General features: G+C 36.1%; 2 protein-coding genes and 2 pseudogenes across 3 annotated transcripts; 2 read left to right on the top strand and 2 right to left on the bottom strand.

Moving 5' to 3' along the window:
* Window positions 1-756: 756 nt before the first annotated feature.
* LOC110426195 (Reticulon family protein) lies at window positions 757-3,957 on the top strand. Its single transcript, XM_021441359.2, has 5 exons — window positions 757-1,076; window positions 1,671-1,851; window positions 1,941-2,082; window positions 2,793-2,862; window positions 3,252-3,957. Exons 1-5 carry the CDS (start codon window positions 938-940, stop codon window positions 3,416-3,418), a joined length of 699 nt encoding a protein of 232 aa, XP_021297034.1. The 5' UTR covers window positions 757-937; the 3' UTR covers window positions 3,419-3,957.
* A 177-nt stretch (window positions 3,958-4,134) lies between these two features.
* Window positions 4,135-7,042, bottom strand: LOC110426267 (uncharacterized; annotated as a pseudogene). The gene is made up of 7 exons (XR_016351903.1): window positions 6,683-7,042; window positions 6,419-6,467; window positions 6,117-6,219; window positions 5,939-6,034; window positions 5,766-5,840; window positions 5,244-5,313; window positions 4,135-4,570 (listed from the first exon to the last, which is right to left on the bottom strand). The product of XR_016351903.1 is annotated as an uncharacterized LOC110426267 (transcript).
* Window positions 7,043-8,898: 1,856 nt separating this feature from the next.
* LOC110426439 (callose synthase 7-like) lies at window positions 8,899-16,338 on the top strand (annotated as a pseudogene).
* Window positions 16,339-16,356: 18 nt separating this feature from the next.
* Window positions 16,357-18,822, bottom strand: LOC110426273 (uncharacterized). The gene is made up of 7 exons (XM_021441461.2): window positions 18,310-18,822; window positions 17,938-17,986; window positions 17,731-17,833; window positions 17,545-17,640; window positions 17,380-17,454; window positions 16,944-17,013; window positions 16,357-16,654 (listed from the first exon to the last, which is right to left on the bottom strand). Exons 1-7 carry the CDS (start codon window positions 18,661-18,663, stop codon window positions 16,580-16,582), a joined length of 822 nt encoding a protein of 273 aa, XP_021297136.1. The 5' UTR covers window positions 18,664-18,822; the 3' UTR covers window positions 16,357-16,579.
* Window positions 18,823-19,328: the final 506 nt, after the last annotated feature.

Raw genomic sequence — 19,328 nt, 5'->3', positions numbered from 1 at the left:
CAGCAAGATATGGCTTTCAGGATAGAACAATGGAAACCTGGATTACATAAATCAGAAAGTAGAGGTTCAGGGAAGGAGTTGCACCACACAAAGGCTAGAGAATAGAATGCCAGGATAATCTGGTTTAATCCAAACCTGATACCCCATTATCAATTGATTTCTGTTTCATATAAAACATATAAAAAAAATAATGTCATGATTAAAGGAGTATAAAAAATATATTAACTTTCATAATTAATAATTAATTAAAATATTATTCATCATTTTATATTTAAGTGTCATAATCGTAAAAGTGAAAATATAATATGATTATGTCATTATATCGTATAAAAAAATCACATTAGCATTTATGGCATGTTTGAATGCCACTTTGTATAAAATTATAAATAATAGTTTGATTAATTATTTAATTAAAATAAAAATATAAACAATTTAATTAAATTATTATCTCAAATATTACATCAATAAAAAATAAAATAAATTTTTATATATAAATATGAATTTTTAACTACTTATCAAATATATTGAGAATGTGACATGTAATTTATAAATTTATTTAATAAATTTTATAAGAAATACAAGAATCAGGATAAATTCAGACTAAATGTATTAAAAAATAATAAATTATTTAAAATTTTGTGAATAATTTAGGAATTTTTAAATATTACGTCATTAAAAAAATTTCTCTGGACAAATATTAGATACACGTCAGTCTGGTCGTCTCATATATATAAATCAGACAGAAAGAACAAAGAAAGGAACTTTCTTTCTTCCCAAAATAAATTGAAGAGAAGGGTCTGAGTGGTTTTTTGTTCGTCGACTCTGTCATAGATCTGGGACCCTGCAATTTGGCTTCAAAGAGAGAAAAAATTCTGCAAGATTCGAAATTTGTGGGTGTTTTTTTTTTTTATGTTTTTTCATTTCTGGATTGCAAGTAATGGAAAATTCTAGTAACACTGATGGGGAAGAGTCAAGAAATCAGACAATACCTTCCACTTCTTCAACAACATCCTCCGGTGGTTACCGTTTGTTTGGTCGTCAGGGTTCACTTCACCAGTTTCTGGGTGGTGGTAAAGGTACAAGAAATTGAGACAGAAAAAGACCCATCTTTTATTTTCTTTTCCATTTTGTTTTTCTCTCTTGTTCGTTCTTGCCTTTCGATGAAATCAACTGAATTGCTTTAGCGGATAGGTGATTCTTGGGGTACTTTGATGTTTCGTTTAAATAGTGCTCTTTGGAATTGTAATGAAATGTTAGGCAAATAAGATTATAATGGGAATTGAATTTTAGGGACAAGAAGTGATAAATAGGATTAAATTTTGTTTAGGAAAAATGGGGTGATCCTCCCTCTGTACGCAGTTATGCTTTAGTAGAGTTGCGCATTCGTGCATAGGCCAAATGACATGCTATTCTTACAATTTGAGGCTCACTGTTTTGAGTTTTCTTCTTTTAGAGAGATGCAGATGTTCTTTTATTTTGTTTTGGTCTTGTCTATGCTATGCTACTCTTACGCAAATCTTCTTTTCCCACAATATTGGTGTGGTAATATCGTTTTGCAAGACATTGGTTCTTTATTTATTTTCACAAGGGTGACACCATGGAGTGTACCCTTTTCTTTTCTCTTGATGGAGGGTGATTGGTTTTACAAATTTTGCTTCTTGTGCTCCTAGGGGCTGATATACTCTTGTGGAAGCGGTGGCAGAATTCTTTTGGTGTCATTGTTGTTGCTACTGTCGCTTGGCTCATATTTGAGCGGTCTGGATTACCATTCTTGTCCATTTGTTCAGATGTCTTGCTGATATTAATTGTATTGTTGTTTGTCCGTGCCAACTATGCAGCTTTTAGAAATAGGTATGACTAATATTTCCTCTATATGTGTTCATTTCTTTTTTAGTATTGAAGCCATTTTTGACAATGATGCCTGTGTATTGTTTAAGCAGACAACTACAAACATTACCAGAACTTGAGTTGTCAGAGGAAATGGTTAATAATGCTGCAGCATCATTTCGTGTTAAAATCAATAATGTGCTTCTTATGGCTCATGATATAACTCTTGGCAAAGATTTTCGTCTTTTTTTCAAGGTCAGTTTAAACCAGTTGTATTTTATCTAAGCATTCTGTGCTGCAATATATACACATACAACAAAGGGAGAAAGAATCAACGTTGAAATAGAATTCCATGTGTACAGCATTGTGGTATTGTTGGTGGAATTATCATCTAGTTAATATATGATTTATTATTATTATTAATATTATTGAAGGTAGTCATTAGTATGAAGTGTGTTTCAGTGCGGTGTAGGAAAGCAGAGTATTGGCAACCCCCAACCCACCAACCCACCCACCGAGGGCCAATATCTCACAAATTGGGAGTAGATCAATTAATCATACATATACTCTATTTCACTCTAATGTCATCTCCCAAACAAGATTGATTGTCTGAACTTGCCAATTTAACTATGAACTTCATACTTAAACCTTGATTGCTTTCAAACAGATGGTTCTTCTTCACCAACTGCCCTTCCTCTTCCAGCAAACACTGTCCTGTTCATTCTAACCTATCCTGTTTATTGCCCAGATGGTTAATCAATAGTTTGTATCAGGTTTCTATTTGCTACATGCCATAAACGATTTCTATGATGTTTGTATAGGGTCCGGGGTTCTACCCTGCTTTTGCAATCTCACTAAACATGTTTCACTCTACCTGCTTTTCTGTCCTTATTTATTTATTTATATATTGGGGTGGGGAAGGCTGGTGCTTGATGAAGTTTTCTAACTTTTAGTTCACTTGGCAGGTTGTGATTTGTCTATGGCTCTTATCTGCCATTGGTAGTTATTGCTCTTTCTTCACACTTGCCTATATTGGTAAGCAGTTCATCTGTCAACTGAATGCACATTCATCTTCCTTTTTGATTTGTGGATATAATTAGTATTCTTTCTCTTTTGGTTTGACTGATATAACGTTAAATGTAACTAAATTTGCCCTGGTTGTTTTAATCACAACCTAGTTTGGTTTATTTCTGGTAAATGACCATGTATTTGTGTTTTTAAAAATTAATAAAATCTGATATCAAGCTCCTGATACAAACTTTCTAGCTGGCTTGACCTCATGGGATCTTTTGCATATCTATGCCTGTTTTTGCAAATTAATTCAGAATGGGAGGCATTTTGTCAATGAACTTTCTCTCATTGTGTAGGAATCGTCAATGATGCACTCATTTACTTATAATGTATTTGCCATTTGTTTATCGCAGGAACCATCTTATCGATTACCATTCCTGTCTTCTATAACAAATATGAAGAACGTGTGGATAAATGCTGTGGAATGATCCACCGAAAATTTTCCCAGCACTATAAGATAGTAGATGAGAGTGTGACTAACAGAATCCCCCGGAGTTTATTCAAAGAAAAAGATGTCTAAGTTTCACATTTTACAAAGAGGTTATGACTGCATGCTGTACTCTTGGAGTTTCACCTACCAACACAAAGTCTTTGATGTTTTGCTTCACTTTAAATGAAAGCAGATTTTTGTAATCTGTTAATGTCATCTACATGTTTTCACCATCAGTTGAGCTGCAACTGTGTACAGTTCTGCTAAATGCTTCTTCCACATCAGAGTGGAAAGGGAAAGAAGGTTCAGGGATTTCTATAGATCTGCTCTACCAAGATTCAGCAAGTCTCATTTGTTGTTGTTGATTCTTGAAGAGCCTTTGTGGTCTGTGTGGAGCTACTGCATGGTGGTAGGGGAGTTGAGCCGATGTATATCATTAAAGTTGAGGTCTTGACACAACTTGATGTATTGCCTCAGAAGAGCATATCACATCCATTGTTTTTGGGGATCTATTGTTACTAAATAAACTGAAAGGATGTATCTTGAGTTGCTTGTTTGATATATCTTTTTCTTTCCTTAGTTGATTTTGGATGCACCATTATTGTCATAATGATTCGGAAATCCTGAAATCTCTTATGACTTGTGAACAACTTGTTGAGGTTGGCTGTGTGGTTTGCCTCAACTCTCCTCTGGTAGTTTAATGTCTATTCCTCAAAGAAATGCTGCTAAAACCTCTTATACCATATTATGCATATTATTGACAAAAGAAGCTCCTGATTTTGGTCAAAATGATGAGGAAAATCAAAGAAACTCAATCTTATCTGGGCAATTTTACCATTATATTTTTATGTTCACTGCTTTCCAATCCACAAACAGGAGAGATAAGGCAGCAGCAACAGCCAGGGAATTGAGGGCAAACAAATATTTGCCCAAACTGAAGACACCATATCTAGACCATTAATACCACACTAGCACGAACATGCATTTTGTCTACAGATAAGCATAGATGCCTCAAATTCATCTAAAGTTCTGGAACCTCACAAACCAAAAATTAAAGCAATCTCTCATAATTGCATGCAGGCCTCCAAGTCAATTGATATACACATCTAAAGTTTTGCAGCCTCAAGCAACAAGGTAGAGCGACGTAATTCTAGCTGCTGTCATGAACTAAGCTTGGAGTAATTCCTTTGCCTTGTTCAACCAAACATTGTAGATTTGATCTGAGAAAAGAACAAAGTGCACCTGCAACCAGCAACTAAAGTGAGTGCCAACCAACTTCTAACAAAACACTGATAGACATATCGAGTTCTTCTCATCCCTTGAAATCAGGGAACAGGTCTGGTAAGGATGGATCTAGTGAAACGAGGAGGAAGAATTTGGCATGAATTGCCATAGAGGGTGGCCATTTGTTACCCTCGGTGATGACAAGAAGGCAATGAGCAGATGATGGTATTTGAGCCAAGAGTCAAACAAGAGTTGGCCTGGTATTTGCACCAAACAACATTATCATCTTGGACAGTTGGACGGGAAGATGGTTAGTTGGGGTTATGTTAATGGTGCTCTTTGAAGTTTAAACTCAGATGCCAAACCAGTCAGAAGAATAATATAGGATTATAGATCATGCAAAAGCCTTCAAAGCTCCAATCATCATAAAAAGAAATGCTTTCATAAGTTTCACTTTTTACATGTTTGAGAAAACAATATAGGAAGCTGTAATTGGTATTGGAGACTGCATGTTCTTGGAAATACTGAAACTAAGCAAAAGAAGAATGATAAAATAACGTAAAAATTGGGATTTAAACAAGTGAATGTAAAAATTAGGGTTTAAACAAGTGAAATGGAGGAATCAATCAACAGTGGAGAAAAACCATGGACTTCAAGATTGTCAATCCGAACAAAAACAGAAGTACATTACCTCTTTAATGTCACCTGCAAATTCTTTGACAGTAGATATAGCAACCGTAGCAGCCTCCTCAAAAGGATATCTGCAAAGTTTCAGAAAGGAAAAAGGAAAAGATCAACTGGTGTTACTTTTTCTACAAACAATTGGACCTAGCTAATTCAGAATCCATAGTCACATCAAGATTTCATTAACTAGATGGATATAGAATTTTGCAGAAGAAAATGACTCTCCAATAAACTTATCTATGAGGCCAGAAAGTTATACATGTCATCCACATCTCCAATTGAACAGCATTCTTTAATAAACTTATCCTCACAGAAGGCCAAAACAGATGCAATTCAGCCAAAGTTACCTTAGAATACTCGTCTATTTCCAACAAGAGCTTTGCAATGGAAGTCACAATAGACTAAGCTTTTTGTCCTTGATCATGTATATGCAAAAGTTTCAACTGCTTTCTAGGACAAGGGGGGAGAAGAAGAGAGGGGGTTGGGGAACAAGCAGGAAGCACATGGGTGGTTCCTTAGCATTACTTACCCATATACACCACAGGATATTGCAGTAAAAGCAATGTATTTAACATTGTTCTATTTAGCCACACTCAAGCAGTTCCTGCAACCAATTTGGGAAGAAAAAGAGATCTTGTTTTAGAATGATAAACAAAGCAAACCAATAAAAATGATGGCAAGAAGCATCATATCAATGCGTACTTGTATGCATTTGTCAAGGAAGCTTTGGGGTCTTTGTCAGAATCATAGATTGGTCCAACAGTGTGAATCACATGAGATGCAGGCAGTTTGAGACCTCTGCAACACTTTAAAAGGTTAGGATGACAGCAGCAGTACACTAGTGATTCTCAACTCTAATATTAGTTAGGAAGAAACTTACGGGGTAATCCTTGCTTCTCCTGTTGGACAGCGTACTTCAGGTTGAACTTCAGGGACTTTATAGCATGCTTCCAGGAGTTCTGGTCCAGCAGCCTTATGTATGGCTAGTACATATCCATGCATCAGAAACATTGGTCATGGCAGGTTCATTTCTTGTATGACACTAAGAAGGTTAAAGAGAAACTAAGAAGAAGAAACTCAGCAAGATCTTGAATTCTTGTATAACATCGGCCTCTCCAATTATTATCAATCAGTTTAAGGTTAGATACCCATACTAAAAATTTATCACAAGAACATATATGCCTCCATCTGCACCACCACCACCAAGCATTCTCTCGTTTGCTGGATTGACCTGCAAAAAGCTTGTCATCACACTATTCAGTTCTGTGCATATACATAAGAATCCCACGAAGGAAACATACATAACCATCATTGTAGATAAACTAAAACTTCATTTATTTGTTGTTTCCATGATTGGGTTTTCAGTTTTTTGTAACATTATTCATATAAAGCTCATAGAAAAAGAAAATTAAAAAGAGAGAGAGAGAGAGAGAAAAAAGAACTGACAATAGCATCAGAGGAGCCATCAACAAACCACAGAGTGATGTCACCTTTCTGGATTTTAAGTTCAGTGGTTTCAGACAACTTGAAATGACCATCTTCTCCCTCAATTTCTAACTCCATCCTTGAAAACCCAACGACCTTAAAAGCCGCCGCTGCTGCTGCTGTCGATGATGATGGTGGCGACAAAGAGAGTTTAAAGATGTTTGGGATAGTACGATGACTTCTGCTTAAGATTCTGTACCACCAGAGGTTTGGGTTATACGAGGAAACACTGGCAACTTTAATATTACAAAAAGTAGAAGCAGTTGCGAGAATGGGGTTCCCTCTTCCTCCACTAGCAAAGAGAATGGAATGTCTTGACATTTGTTATTTGTTTATTGGTTCGTTGCCAGATGTATTGTACCATACGTTTCAGCCTATTAAATGGAATTGGACTGAGTGTTAAGCCTGATGATAAGTTTGGGCCGGGCGTGGAAATGGCATGACACTGTCCTAGAGACAGGTTAGGAATAGGACTGATAATGATGATGTCCACAGCAGAAGCTTGCGCTTGGTACATGTCTATGTTTTCTCATAGTATTCATTGGCTCTCAAAGGTCAGCATCTTCAATCACCCCTTTGATCAAGAAACAATAGAATGGAAACTTTGAAGGTTATATTCCTGTTGTTGAAATACAGCAACTGAAATAACCTAGTCGATGCACCAGACAAAGGAGAAGTATGTGGACTTGTTCGAAAGGAGGGATCAATTTATCGTTCGAGTCTGACAGGATAGTTCCTGGAAGGTGATTGGGACCTGGAAAACATATGACAGAAACCCTTTTAGATACTCGAAAACAGGATCAACCTTATATTATGCCCGTAGTTATGCACAATGGCTTGGATACATAGATAGTTGTTGACCCTGATAGTCCAAAAGAAAGCAATTCCCTCATAGTTCCATGCATGCCTTCAAGCTAATATTACAGATACATATAAACTTGTGCACCCTCAAGTATAAAGGAGCTTAATTCTACTCAGTATCATGCGCTGAAATAGAGGAATATCAAAGCTCTTACAAACAAGAAGTGACATTGGCATCAGGGGAGTCATCAACAAACCCCGGAGTGATGTTACCTGTCTGGATGTTAAGCTCAGTGGTTTCAGACAACGACCATCTTCTCCCCCCAGTTGCTGACCCCATCTTTGAAATCCCAACTGCCTTAAAACGCTGCTGCTGATGATGATGGTGATGGTGATGGTGATGGTGATTTCTGCTTCAAGATTTTGTACCAGCAGACGTTTGGGTTATACGAGGAAACACAAGCAAAAAGTAGGAAATAAATTAAAATAGTATTATATAACAAAGTTTAAATTACATTTCCCAAAAACTTTATAATCCAAAATAGCAAATAAATATAAAGAATCCCACCTAACAAAAAACAGAATAATAAACACAAAAACACGTTTGTACTTCAAACCACGAAATGAACTAATTTCTTCATGATTCTCTAAAAAAAAAGCAATTAATTAAACTTTTAAATAAAATTTAAAACAACCACATATTTAAAACATTAACATTTCACTTAATAACACTGCAATTATAGTTTTTATTAAATAATTAATTTAAGGGATATAAATTATAAAAATGTACGTGAAGATCTTAAGAAGACTTACGTCAATTATACGGTGAAAAAATAAGAGAGAAGTTCACGATTATCGGGGATTGAGAAATTACATTTTAATCTAAAAGTATCAAAATGTTATGCATTATTGACATAATTTACTCAATGAAATAATTAATTTAGAATTTTGGTATATATAAAAAATAGAAATTAATAAAATATAGTTATAGTATTTATTTTGAATGCTTTAGTTTTTTGTTAACACTTTGAAGTACAAGCTTGCATGTAGTAGTACTTGGAAAAAGGAAATGGACCAGTTCCTGGACGGTTCCCTGGGTTCCTACAAACATATGACAAGACATAACTAAAGCAGTGCTTCCTTCTGTAACTATCCCCGAATCAGAATGGAATCATCTACAGCCGAAAGGGAAAGGAACCCCAAACCTCATAACTATATATCTGTCAAAGATTCTATTGCATTCTTCTTTGTTTAGTTTACAGAAATGATTCTCACTCTGTTTTACACTGATGTGTTCAGTCTGTTCAATGCAGCTCTGCCCGTTGTGGTATTATTGATTGGTTGGTTGGTTGTTGTTTTTGTGTGAGTTTTGAAGCATGGCGAGTTGGAGCGGTGCCAAGGCTGTGCGGAGCATGTCCAAGGCGCAGGCCATGATGTTTGAGCTTCCTAGCGGTGTTGGAGAGTCGGCTGTAGACAGTGACTTGGTTCCCTCATGTTTGCCTCCATTGCTCTCATTCTTCGAGTTGCCAACGAGATTAAGAATGGTAATCCCAGAAGGTGCCCATCTTTGTAAGCTAGCTCATTCCTGGTGAAAGTTTTTCACGTTTCTTTTCTTCATGAATTGTAGGATAATCTCTCTTGTTATGTGGTGGAGTCAAGCAAGCATATCAGCTTTTATTCCCTGACATCTTCGCTTGTTATTTTTCTTACCTAAATTTGTATGAGTTCCCTGTATATAATTTTTATTTTGCCCCAGCCAAAACTCCATGTTAGAAGAGGCATGCATGAGGACTTCTTCTCACTCCTCAAGTAAGAGGAAAAAAATTGTTTTTGGTTGTTATTTTTCTCAGCCATTCTTGTACATATGCTTGGATTTGAACTGGTTCTGTTCAAATAACTGTATGCACCCCGGTACACAGTGATTTGGATAATGCTGCTAGCCATCAAGCTAACATTCAGCTATTTTTTTGAGGTGATTTCTCCTTCATTTTTGTGAATCAATATTGAAATTCTATATTCTCAAACATTAAACTTCATGGAAAATATTGAGTTCAATTGCATTTATGGGTATTCTTGCCTTTGCCTCTTGGATAGCTAGTTGATGGATAGTATTAGGTCTGCGCAAACATGTCTATATTCATCTTTCTACAATCGTGTCAACTTATAGAAATCACTCTCTTTAACTATATGTTAGAAACAAATGAAGGTTGCTTCTAAGCTCTATATATACTTATTTTCCTTCTAAGATTTTGCCACTTGTGCGACCAACAAAGGAAATTTTTGGTATGCATGATGTAAACTATCTGTTGGAGGAGCTTGTTCCAAATGGTAATACATCTTTTCTTTCATATTTTATTTTCCCTTGTGATTGTTTTACTATCTTCTTATATCTTGCTATAGCCTCTGCAAGTTCATATTCTAAAACTTCTGTAGGTGTTTATAATATCGGAGCTGTTATAGCGATATAGGCTCCAATTATCTTGGTAAGTAAGCGTAGAAGAACCTTCTAGTGGATAATTTGATGTCGGCCATAATTCTTATTAGTACCTATATAACTTTTGTAATTTTCTGAGTGTTTTACTCATGCGTAGGTTTATTTTATGGATAGTCAATTATGGTATGCCATAATTTCTATCCTTTTAGGAGGGGTTCTTGGAGCCCTCAAACATGTGGGTGAGGTATGCTGTAATTTTATGCTCATGCTATTAGCAAAATGTATGTATGTATGTATGTATGTATGCGTGCGCGTGTGTACACATTCATACAGATTACATGCACACCAATTTGTGTGCGTGTGTGTGTATATGTATGATTTTGTGAAAGAACTGAACCTTTCTTTCATTGGAGCTAACCTACTGATCTGTGTTACTTACATCAGGAAGATTGCTTTCTTAACTTCTAGCTTTCATACATTTATTTCTTAGATACATACACTTGGAAAGCTGCCATCAAGATTTAAAAAAGTGCCTGCGGCTTTTGGTCAATGTTTTTTGCCATCAGCACATCATGATTCAAAGAAAAATCTCTCGGTAGTTTATATGAAGATGACTTTGGGGCCTGTTCCTTCTCCATTCTCCATTTCCTTTTTCTTTTGGCTAAATCAGAAAACTCCTTCATGGCAGGATAAATCAATAGAACAAAGAACATGGCAAATTTTTCTCAAATGTGGAATAAATTCATTGATTCCATGCGTGTGGACGATCTAATTAGCAACAGGTGATGACTTCTTGCTGTAAACTACATTCTGTATGAAATATAAAGATATATACAACTCTTTTATTTTCCTTTGCCTGATTATTTTCCTGGGATCAAGAATTGTTGCTTGTCCCATGTTTTTCAAGTGATGACACTGTGATTCGGTGTGCACTTTTCTTGCTAGCTAGTAAGGTAAATACTGTGCAGTAGTTTCTCATGTTTACTTTGACTTGTGATGCAAATTGTTTATGTTATAGATTGTTTCACTTGCAACATGTGACAGATTCCTCCTGCATTGAACATAGCAAAAGAGTTTAAGGGGAAGAACGATGCTGAGTTAATTAAACTGATTAAGGGTGATTTTTATGTGCATTCAGCAGTGATGGAATGTTATGAGATGCTCAGACGTCTTATAGATGGTCTTTTGGAAGATGATGCTGATAAGAAGTAAGGCTGCATCCATATTATTGGCTTGAAGTTACAGATGTAGTCCTGCATGTCATCTAGCAGTTTCACATTGTATATAAGTAATTACTAATCTTTTTGTCTCAATTAATCATCTTCTAATTTTTGTCTTTTTCTCCCCCTGGAATAGGATTGTGATGAAGATTTATGGCAAAGTGGCCAACAGTAGTTGGGAGGGAAAGTTTTTGAAAGAATTCAAGATGAGCAAGATGCCTTTGCCCGGTATAAAGTTGGAGAAGTGGCTAAACATCTTGGTAACAATTGAGCTTAATCTTTGTTCTCTTCTTTTTTGTTTTTCCTTTGCTCTCATTTTCTTGGTTTCATGCTTTTAAGCACTGTGTAACTTGAGTTGGTATGTCACAGATGACTGATAATGACGATGATGAAATATACAAGACCCAGATAACCAAAACCCTGCAGGGTATCATGGATACTGCTCCACATGATGTTATGATTAATGGACAGAAGTAAGCAAAAAATACAAGTTTTTGTATCCCAGTTTCCATGATACTTGTAACTGGGATTACAAACCACAACTTGCCTAGAGATGCCTCAAATGTAGATCTGTAATTTTGATGAAATCCCTGTAAAATAAGCCACCATGACTTCACTCCTAGATGTAGTTTTGTCTTTGCCAAACTCGAAAATACTAGCTTTTCAACCAGGTAATTTGCTGAATTATAATACCACTGAATGAGTCCTCATCACTAATATGGGCAATGAATTTCCTTTTCTCTTTGTAGAACCCATCAAGGAGCTTACAGTTTTCAGAATAGCAAAGTTGGACAAAGTTTTGAAAAGATTAATATTCAGGACAGACAGAACAAATCCTGGAAGGACAAGGCACTGAACTCTGTTCTGAGTATCACTTTAAATATTGTAAATTGAGATTTGCTTCTTATCCTATTCTACCAATTCTCTATAGGTCTCTAGGCTTCATTTTCTTCTGACTTTCAAAGAATCTGCTACTGACGTGCCACCAAATTCAGAGGCTCGACGCCATATTTTTTTTTTTTGCAAATTCACTATTTATGAAGATGCCAAGTGCACCAAAAGTCAGTGATATGCGCTCCTTCAGGTCAGTGACCATTGACAATCTGCAATGGTCTTACACTAAATGACAGCTTTGGAATTATCTGTGTCTAGTTGATGTAAAAGTGAAGGGTTGATGGCTCATGTCAATCTAGGACTATCTAAAATTTTCCTTCCTCCCTTTTTATTTGTCATGATTGTTTAATGATTTCAGGTATTAAGAAATTGTTTTAAAGACCTTATGGTAGTCAGAGAAGATCTTTGTTGTAATTACTTCTTTCCACTCTAACTTTCATATATTTCTCGATTTATTATTTCAGTGTTTTGACTCCATACTACAAAGAAGATGTTATTTATTCTGATGATGAACTTAATGAAGAAAATGAGGATGGGATTTCAACTTTGTTCTACCTGCAGAAGATACATATATCCATGTGAGTTCCGGATTCACTTCTGTATTAATTTTGTTATCATCTGAAATAACATGAACTTGTTAAGCTAGTAACTTCTGTATACTAGATGAATGGACCAACTTCCAGGAGCGCATTAATTACAAAGAGGACAAGGAGGATATATGTAACTGGGCAACCAACAGAGGACAGACACTTTCTAGACCAGGTCTGGATGATGATGGTCAACTTAACAATCCGCCATAAACTAACTATATTAATGGACTATTATATGCAGACATCTGATATGGCAAAATCATCCTATATGTTTCTGCCAGTGCGAGGGATGATGTACAACAGGAAGGTTCTGGAACTTCAATGCTCCCTGGATTTCCCTAATCATAATGGTTTGTGGCTTTCTAAGACAAACATTCTGTTAGAAATATGAACTGTTATCTTCATTTATTCATTTCAGTATCATCTACCTTTCACGATTATTACTGCCAAATATCATGCCATGCAACGTTAACAGTATATTGACTTTGCAGCTATTTCAAGGGAGGAGGATTCTATTCGAGTGCAAGCTCTGCCTGATCTAAAATTCACCTATGTTGTATCTTGTCAGATCTATGGAGCTCTGAAAATTTCTGATGATTCTAAAGACCAACATCGTCATAAGAATATTGTGAATCTCATGTTAATGTATGTTATCTATTGGTGTCCTATTATAAGACTATAATCTTCCTTGTAAATTGAAACTTTTGATGGAATCACTTCTTATTTTAATATTGTACAGGCATCGATCTCTACGTGTTGCTTATATTGATGAAAGAGAGGAGACTGTTTATGGAGAATCTCAAAAAACTTATTACTCTGTTCTTATCAAGTGAGGTGATAAATTTGATGGCTATGAAAGGGTGAGTGCCACTTAGATAAGGTATTCATTCTTCTTTTTTCGCATTTGTTAGTCTGAGTATGTAATAGGATGCAATCCTCCATAACCTATTGGCTATCTAGTCATCCCCATCCCATTTATGGTCTGCTTGATCCCAATGGGGCATCGTTGGGGTTGAGTGAGTCTTGTCCCTAATGGGGTGAGGCATTGTATTCTTTAACCTGCTGCCCCAACACACATAGTCATGATTACTATTTGTTTTATTTGGATTATTTCCTACAATCCACTGGCTTTTCATGCTTTCTCTTGGTTCTTGTATGGATGGAAAATAATCAAAAAACATGATGTTATGAATAGTGATGACAATCCAATAAATGATGCTATGAATTTTACTATGACATTGTGCCTGCTTTAGAACATCAAAAACATGATAGTGAAAGAAAAATGCTCGTCTCTCTGTTGGATTAGGTATGTGTCTGGGCCATACATTTGATCGAAAGTCAGAATTATCACATGCTTACTGATGTTTTGTCCTACAAGCTTATGTCAATTTTCTAACATAAGTAATTGTTTAAAACATCCTTGCACATTGAATATCCATTGTACTTCCAGGAAATATACCGCATCAAACTTCCAGGTCCTCCAAAAAATGATGGTGAAGGAAAACCTGAAAACTAAAGCCATGCCATTATCTTTACCCGCGGAGAAGCCTTGCAGAATATAGACATGAATCAGGTAGCTTTTCTACCTCCATCTCAAGATATAGACATCAAGGTTCTAGAATATCTTATAATACCTTTTTTTTTAAGGATAACTTTTTTGAAGTGGCCTTTAAAATGAGAAATGTTTTGGAAGAGTTTGAACACTCCCATAGCTGGCAACGTAAACCAACAATGTTAGGTCTAAGAAAGCATATACTTACAGGAAGGTTAGTCTGACCAGTTGTCATTATAAAGTCATTATAAATTTAATTGATCTCTATAAGTTTAACAGATATGCACAAGCAAGTCAAAATGCAGCCATTCTGCAGATTGGCTAAATACTAATATATGTTTATACTTTTTAATTTTCTTTTACAGTGTTTCATCACTTGCTTGGTTTATGTCGAATCAAGAGACTAGCTTTGTAACTATCGGCCAAGGTTTATTAGCAAGTCCTTTAAGGTACCCTCAAATTTTCATCTTGAGTAACTGGTTACTTAGGAAACATTGTACAGGGTTGTTGCTGCTATACACATTGAACTGAAGGTTAAATGGTTGCTTGTGCTACTTAGTAACCTATCAAATAATAGTGATAAATAAACAAAATCTAGGAAATCTTTCAACACTCCAACTACAGGCAAAAGAATGGAGCCAAGTCAAGCTTCTCTTGCTCCAGCTCCATTTGTTAGTTTTCAAGAGCTCGATGTCAAAAATTGATAACTCTTCGAAGTTAGGGAATTATAACTTTGTTACATATCTCTGGTATGATTCTATTTATTTCTATCATAACGATCATTGTTTCTATCATTGCAGGGTACGTTTCCATTATAATTGCAAGTGGAAATGGAGAGCAAACACTTAGTCGTGATGTGTATCGCCTTGGATGTCAATTTGACTTCAATAGAATGCTGTCATTCTACTTTACAACTGTTGGTTTCTATTTTAATAGCATGGTGAGCAAACCAAACTAATTTTCTTTCTTTATAAAGTGGTTTTATGTACTTGAATATGGTGAATAGATAACCTTTAGGTGATCAGATCATTACCCTACACTCTTTGCAAAGGAATAAACATGAATTTCCCTGATATCAGCATTAAATTGTTTCAGGTAACCGTGCTTACTGTATATTTCTTCCTCTATGGACGTTTGTATTTGGTTATAAGTGGAATGGAAAGAGACATTGTAAACAATTCAATTATAAGTTGGAACAAGTCTCTAGAAGCAGCTTTAATTCCTCAGTCGGTCTTTCAAATGGGCACGCTATTGGTCCTGCCTATGCTTATGGAGATTAGCCTGGAGAAACGGTTCCGTACTGCTCTGGGTGATTTTATCATCATGCAGCTGCAGCTAGCCTCTGTGTTCTTTACATTTCAGCTTGGAACAAAAGCACATTATTTTGGGAGAACAATCTTGCATGGAGGTTCTAAATATGGAGCTATTGGGCGTGGATTTGTTGTTTTTCATGCCAACTTTGCTGATAACCATAGACTCTGCTCACGGAGTCACTTTGTGAAAGGGTTAGAACTCAGCATACTATTGATCTTGTACCAAGTTTATGGGGAATCATATAGCAGCTCAAATATTTATTTGTTAATCACATGCTCAATCTGGTTGCTGGTTGGATCCTGGTTACTTGCTCCCTTTGTCTTTAACCCTTCCGGTTTCGACTGGCAAAAGGCAGTGAATGATTGGACAGCCTGGAAGCGGTGGATAAGAATTCGTGGAGGTATTGGTATTCGGCCTGAAAAAAGTTGGGAATCATGGTGGGATGGAGAACTTGAGAACCTTAAATACACAAACATACTAGGAAGAGTGCTTGAGATTGCTCTTGCACTTTGCTTCCTCGTCTATCAATATGGGGTTGCCTACCACCTTAATATAGCTCATCACATAAGGAGTTGGCTGGTATAATATGCTATTTTCACTGATATAAATTTGTTTTTTCTTGCCCTATTGAAGATCAGTTAGGTTGCAAGACCATCCTCTCTCTGATGTTGCTACCAAGCTTATAACGTACAATACTGCAGGTTTATGAACTCTCTTGGCGTGTTTTGGTAGCAATGCTTTTATTGTCAAAGGTACCATGTCCTTGTTTCAATAACATGATTAAAAATGTTCAGGGTAAACGATGTGAGTAGTTTATTGGGATCCTGGAAAACATATCACAGCAACCATTTCAAACACTCCAAAACAGGATCAACTTATATTATGCCTGTAGTTATGCAAAATGGCTTTGATACGTCGATAGTTCTTGACCCTCATAATCTGAAAGAAAGCAATTTCTTCATAGTTGCATACATGCCTGCAAGCTAATTCAGATACATATAAACTTGTGCGCCCTCAAGTATCAAGGAACTTAATTCTAGTCACTATACTGCACTAAGCCTGGAGCAATTCCTTTGCCTTGTTCAACCAAATATTATAGATGTCATCTGCAAACAGAACAAAGTGCACCTGCAAACAGCAAGTCGAGTGAGTGCCAATCAGAAATTCATCTATTATCTTGACGATATAGAAATATGGATCATGCAATCAGAAGTTAATTTATTACATACAAATGAGAAAACAATAAAGGATCTGTCCCAAATAAAGGAAGAAGAGAAAACAATATAGGAAGCTCTTCTTTTATGCGTGTATGGGGGCAAAACAAGTAAAGTAATGTACAATGGGACATAAGAATTGAAATAAGGGGAATCAATCAACATTTAAAAGAACTCTTGGATGGCAATATCGAAACAGATACCTCTTTAATATCATTGGCGTATTCTTTGACAGTAGATATGGCAACAGTAGCTGCTTCCTCAAAGGGATATCTGGAAAATTTCAGAAAGGGAAAAAGATATTAAATATGAAGTGATGAAACGTTTTCTACAAACACCCAAGCTAGCATATAAAGAATCCATAATCAGACTAAAGATTCATTGCCCAAAAGGTATAGAATTTGACAGAAGATAATGCTGTTCTCTGAACAAGTGACTAGAAGATTAAACTATTTCGATTATGAGTTCATGCACCTTCAAAGTCCAGAAAGTTAGACCAAATTACCCAACAATCCAACATCACCAATTCAACACCTGTCCTTAACTAAATTGTCATCACAGAAAGCAAAAACAGGTACAGGTCAATGAGAGGGGAAGCGGGTATGAAGAAAGCCTTTGTTGGTTCCTTAGAGTACTTACCCATATACACCACAAGATATGGAAGGAAATGCGATGTATTTAATGTTGTTCTCTTTAGCCACAGTCAAGCTATTCCTGTAACCAGTTTCAAAAGAGAATAGGCTTTATTGAGAACGATAAACTAAGCTACTAATATGAATGGTGGAAAGGAACAACATAGCATACTTGTATGCACTGCTCAGGGAGGCTTTAGGGTCCTTGTCAGTATCATAAATAGGTCCAACAGTGTGAATCACACGAGATGCAGGCAGTTTAAAACCTCTGCATACATTTCAACACGTCAATATGCTAATCATGCCCAACATTTGGATGACAACACCAGTAAACATTATCTAATTAGGAAGAACTTACAGCGTAATCCTTGCTTCTCCAGTGGGACAGCGGACACCAGGCTGAACTTCTGGGACCTTATAGCATGCTTCTCGAAGTTCTGCGCCAGCAGCCCTGTGTATGGCTAGTAAAATGCATCAATGGTCAGTAAAAGTTCATCCTTGTACGACATTAATATGGTTCAAAATGAGGATAAAAAAAAAAGGAGAACTTTCTGAGCAAGAATACCTCCATCTGCGCCACCACCTCCAAGCATTCTCTGGTTTGCTGGATTAACCTGCAAAAGATTATCATCACTAGTATCACTGTGCTCAATTCTATCATCAAAATGGGCGTATGTACAAAACAAAACCATGAAGGAAACATAACCATCATTTCAGATTGAAATAAGAAAATCTCTAGGATTGCAAGAAATCCCTCCATTTGGACTAGCCAATTCAACCTTCTATTAATCTATTACCCGAATAGAAAATTCTGCTCCCTAATCCCATGAACAAATATGGTTCAAATATGATAAAATATCAAGAATAAATCATCAACAAATACCAACAGAAAACAAAAGGAACTAAAGATTAAAGGAAAGGGAAGAGAAACACTGACGATAGCATCGGAGGCGCCATCAACAAACCACCGAGTAATATCACCTTTCTTGATTATAAGTTCACTAGTTTCAGACAACTTGAAATGACCATCTTCTCCTCCAGCTGCTGATGCCATCTTCGAACAGCCAACAACCCCACAACCTGACGGTGAAGTTAAAGAGAGTGTGAAGATGTTTTGGAAAGTACAGTGATTGCTGCTGAAGATTTTGTACGAAGTGGGATATGGGTACGAGGAAAAACTAACAATTCTAATACTGGAAGAAGCAGAAGCAGTTGTTAACGTGGGGAAGTATTGAAATGCTAGTAACCTGATTCCTCTGCCCCCTCTAAACAGCATGGAACTGCTTGACATTTGTTTTTGTTGCTATAAATTTATCAATGAACAGAATATCAGAAACAGTTACATGCTGATGGGATTTTTGTCTTGAAAACCAAAAAAAATCCTTCGAGCATTTTTCCATTCTAAGAGCTCATAACCCAACCCAATTGTTATTGGATTCATGCCGGAATTGGACAAAATCTTAAGCTTGATGGAAATGTTGGGCTGGTTATCGATATTTATAACGTCCAATAGCCAGACAAGCTAAGAAGAGGCTGACATCAGCTGCAGAGAAAGTCTGGGGTATTGAAAATTGACCCTATTAGGAATGTGGATATGCCATTACCTTCAGTAGTACAAAATGGGTACACAATATTATCCGATTTGTTTGAGTAAGATTATAATGTCTTATAAATTGGTTCGAATAAATATAGATTTATTTAATAGATTATTCTTGACTTTAATTGATGTCGGGGTATTGTAAAGATACCTCGGCATTGTAAAAGACACCAATCATGTCAAAGTTGAAAACTTTACTAAGGTGAATCATTAATCTTGCTAAGGTTGAAATATCCCACTAAGATAAAAAATAGTCAAAATCTCACTTTAGTTGGTTAGACCAAAAATACTAAAGCCTCTTACTCTTTAAAAAGAGTCTAGAAAAATAAACATTTATTAACACTCAACTTGAATGTCTC

Source organism: Theobroma umbraticum, unplaced genomic scaffold, assembly GCF_002168275.2.
Source record: "Theobroma umbraticum cultivar Fairchild unplaced genomic scaffold, ASM216827v3 scaffold_55.0, whole genome shotgun sequence".
NCBI lineage: Eukaryota > Viridiplantae > Streptophyta > Magnoliopsida > Malvales > Malvaceae > Theobroma > Theobroma umbraticum.
The sequence above is the reverse complement of the archived record's forward strand: the minus strand, read 5'-3'. Positions and strand labels throughout refer to the sequence as shown.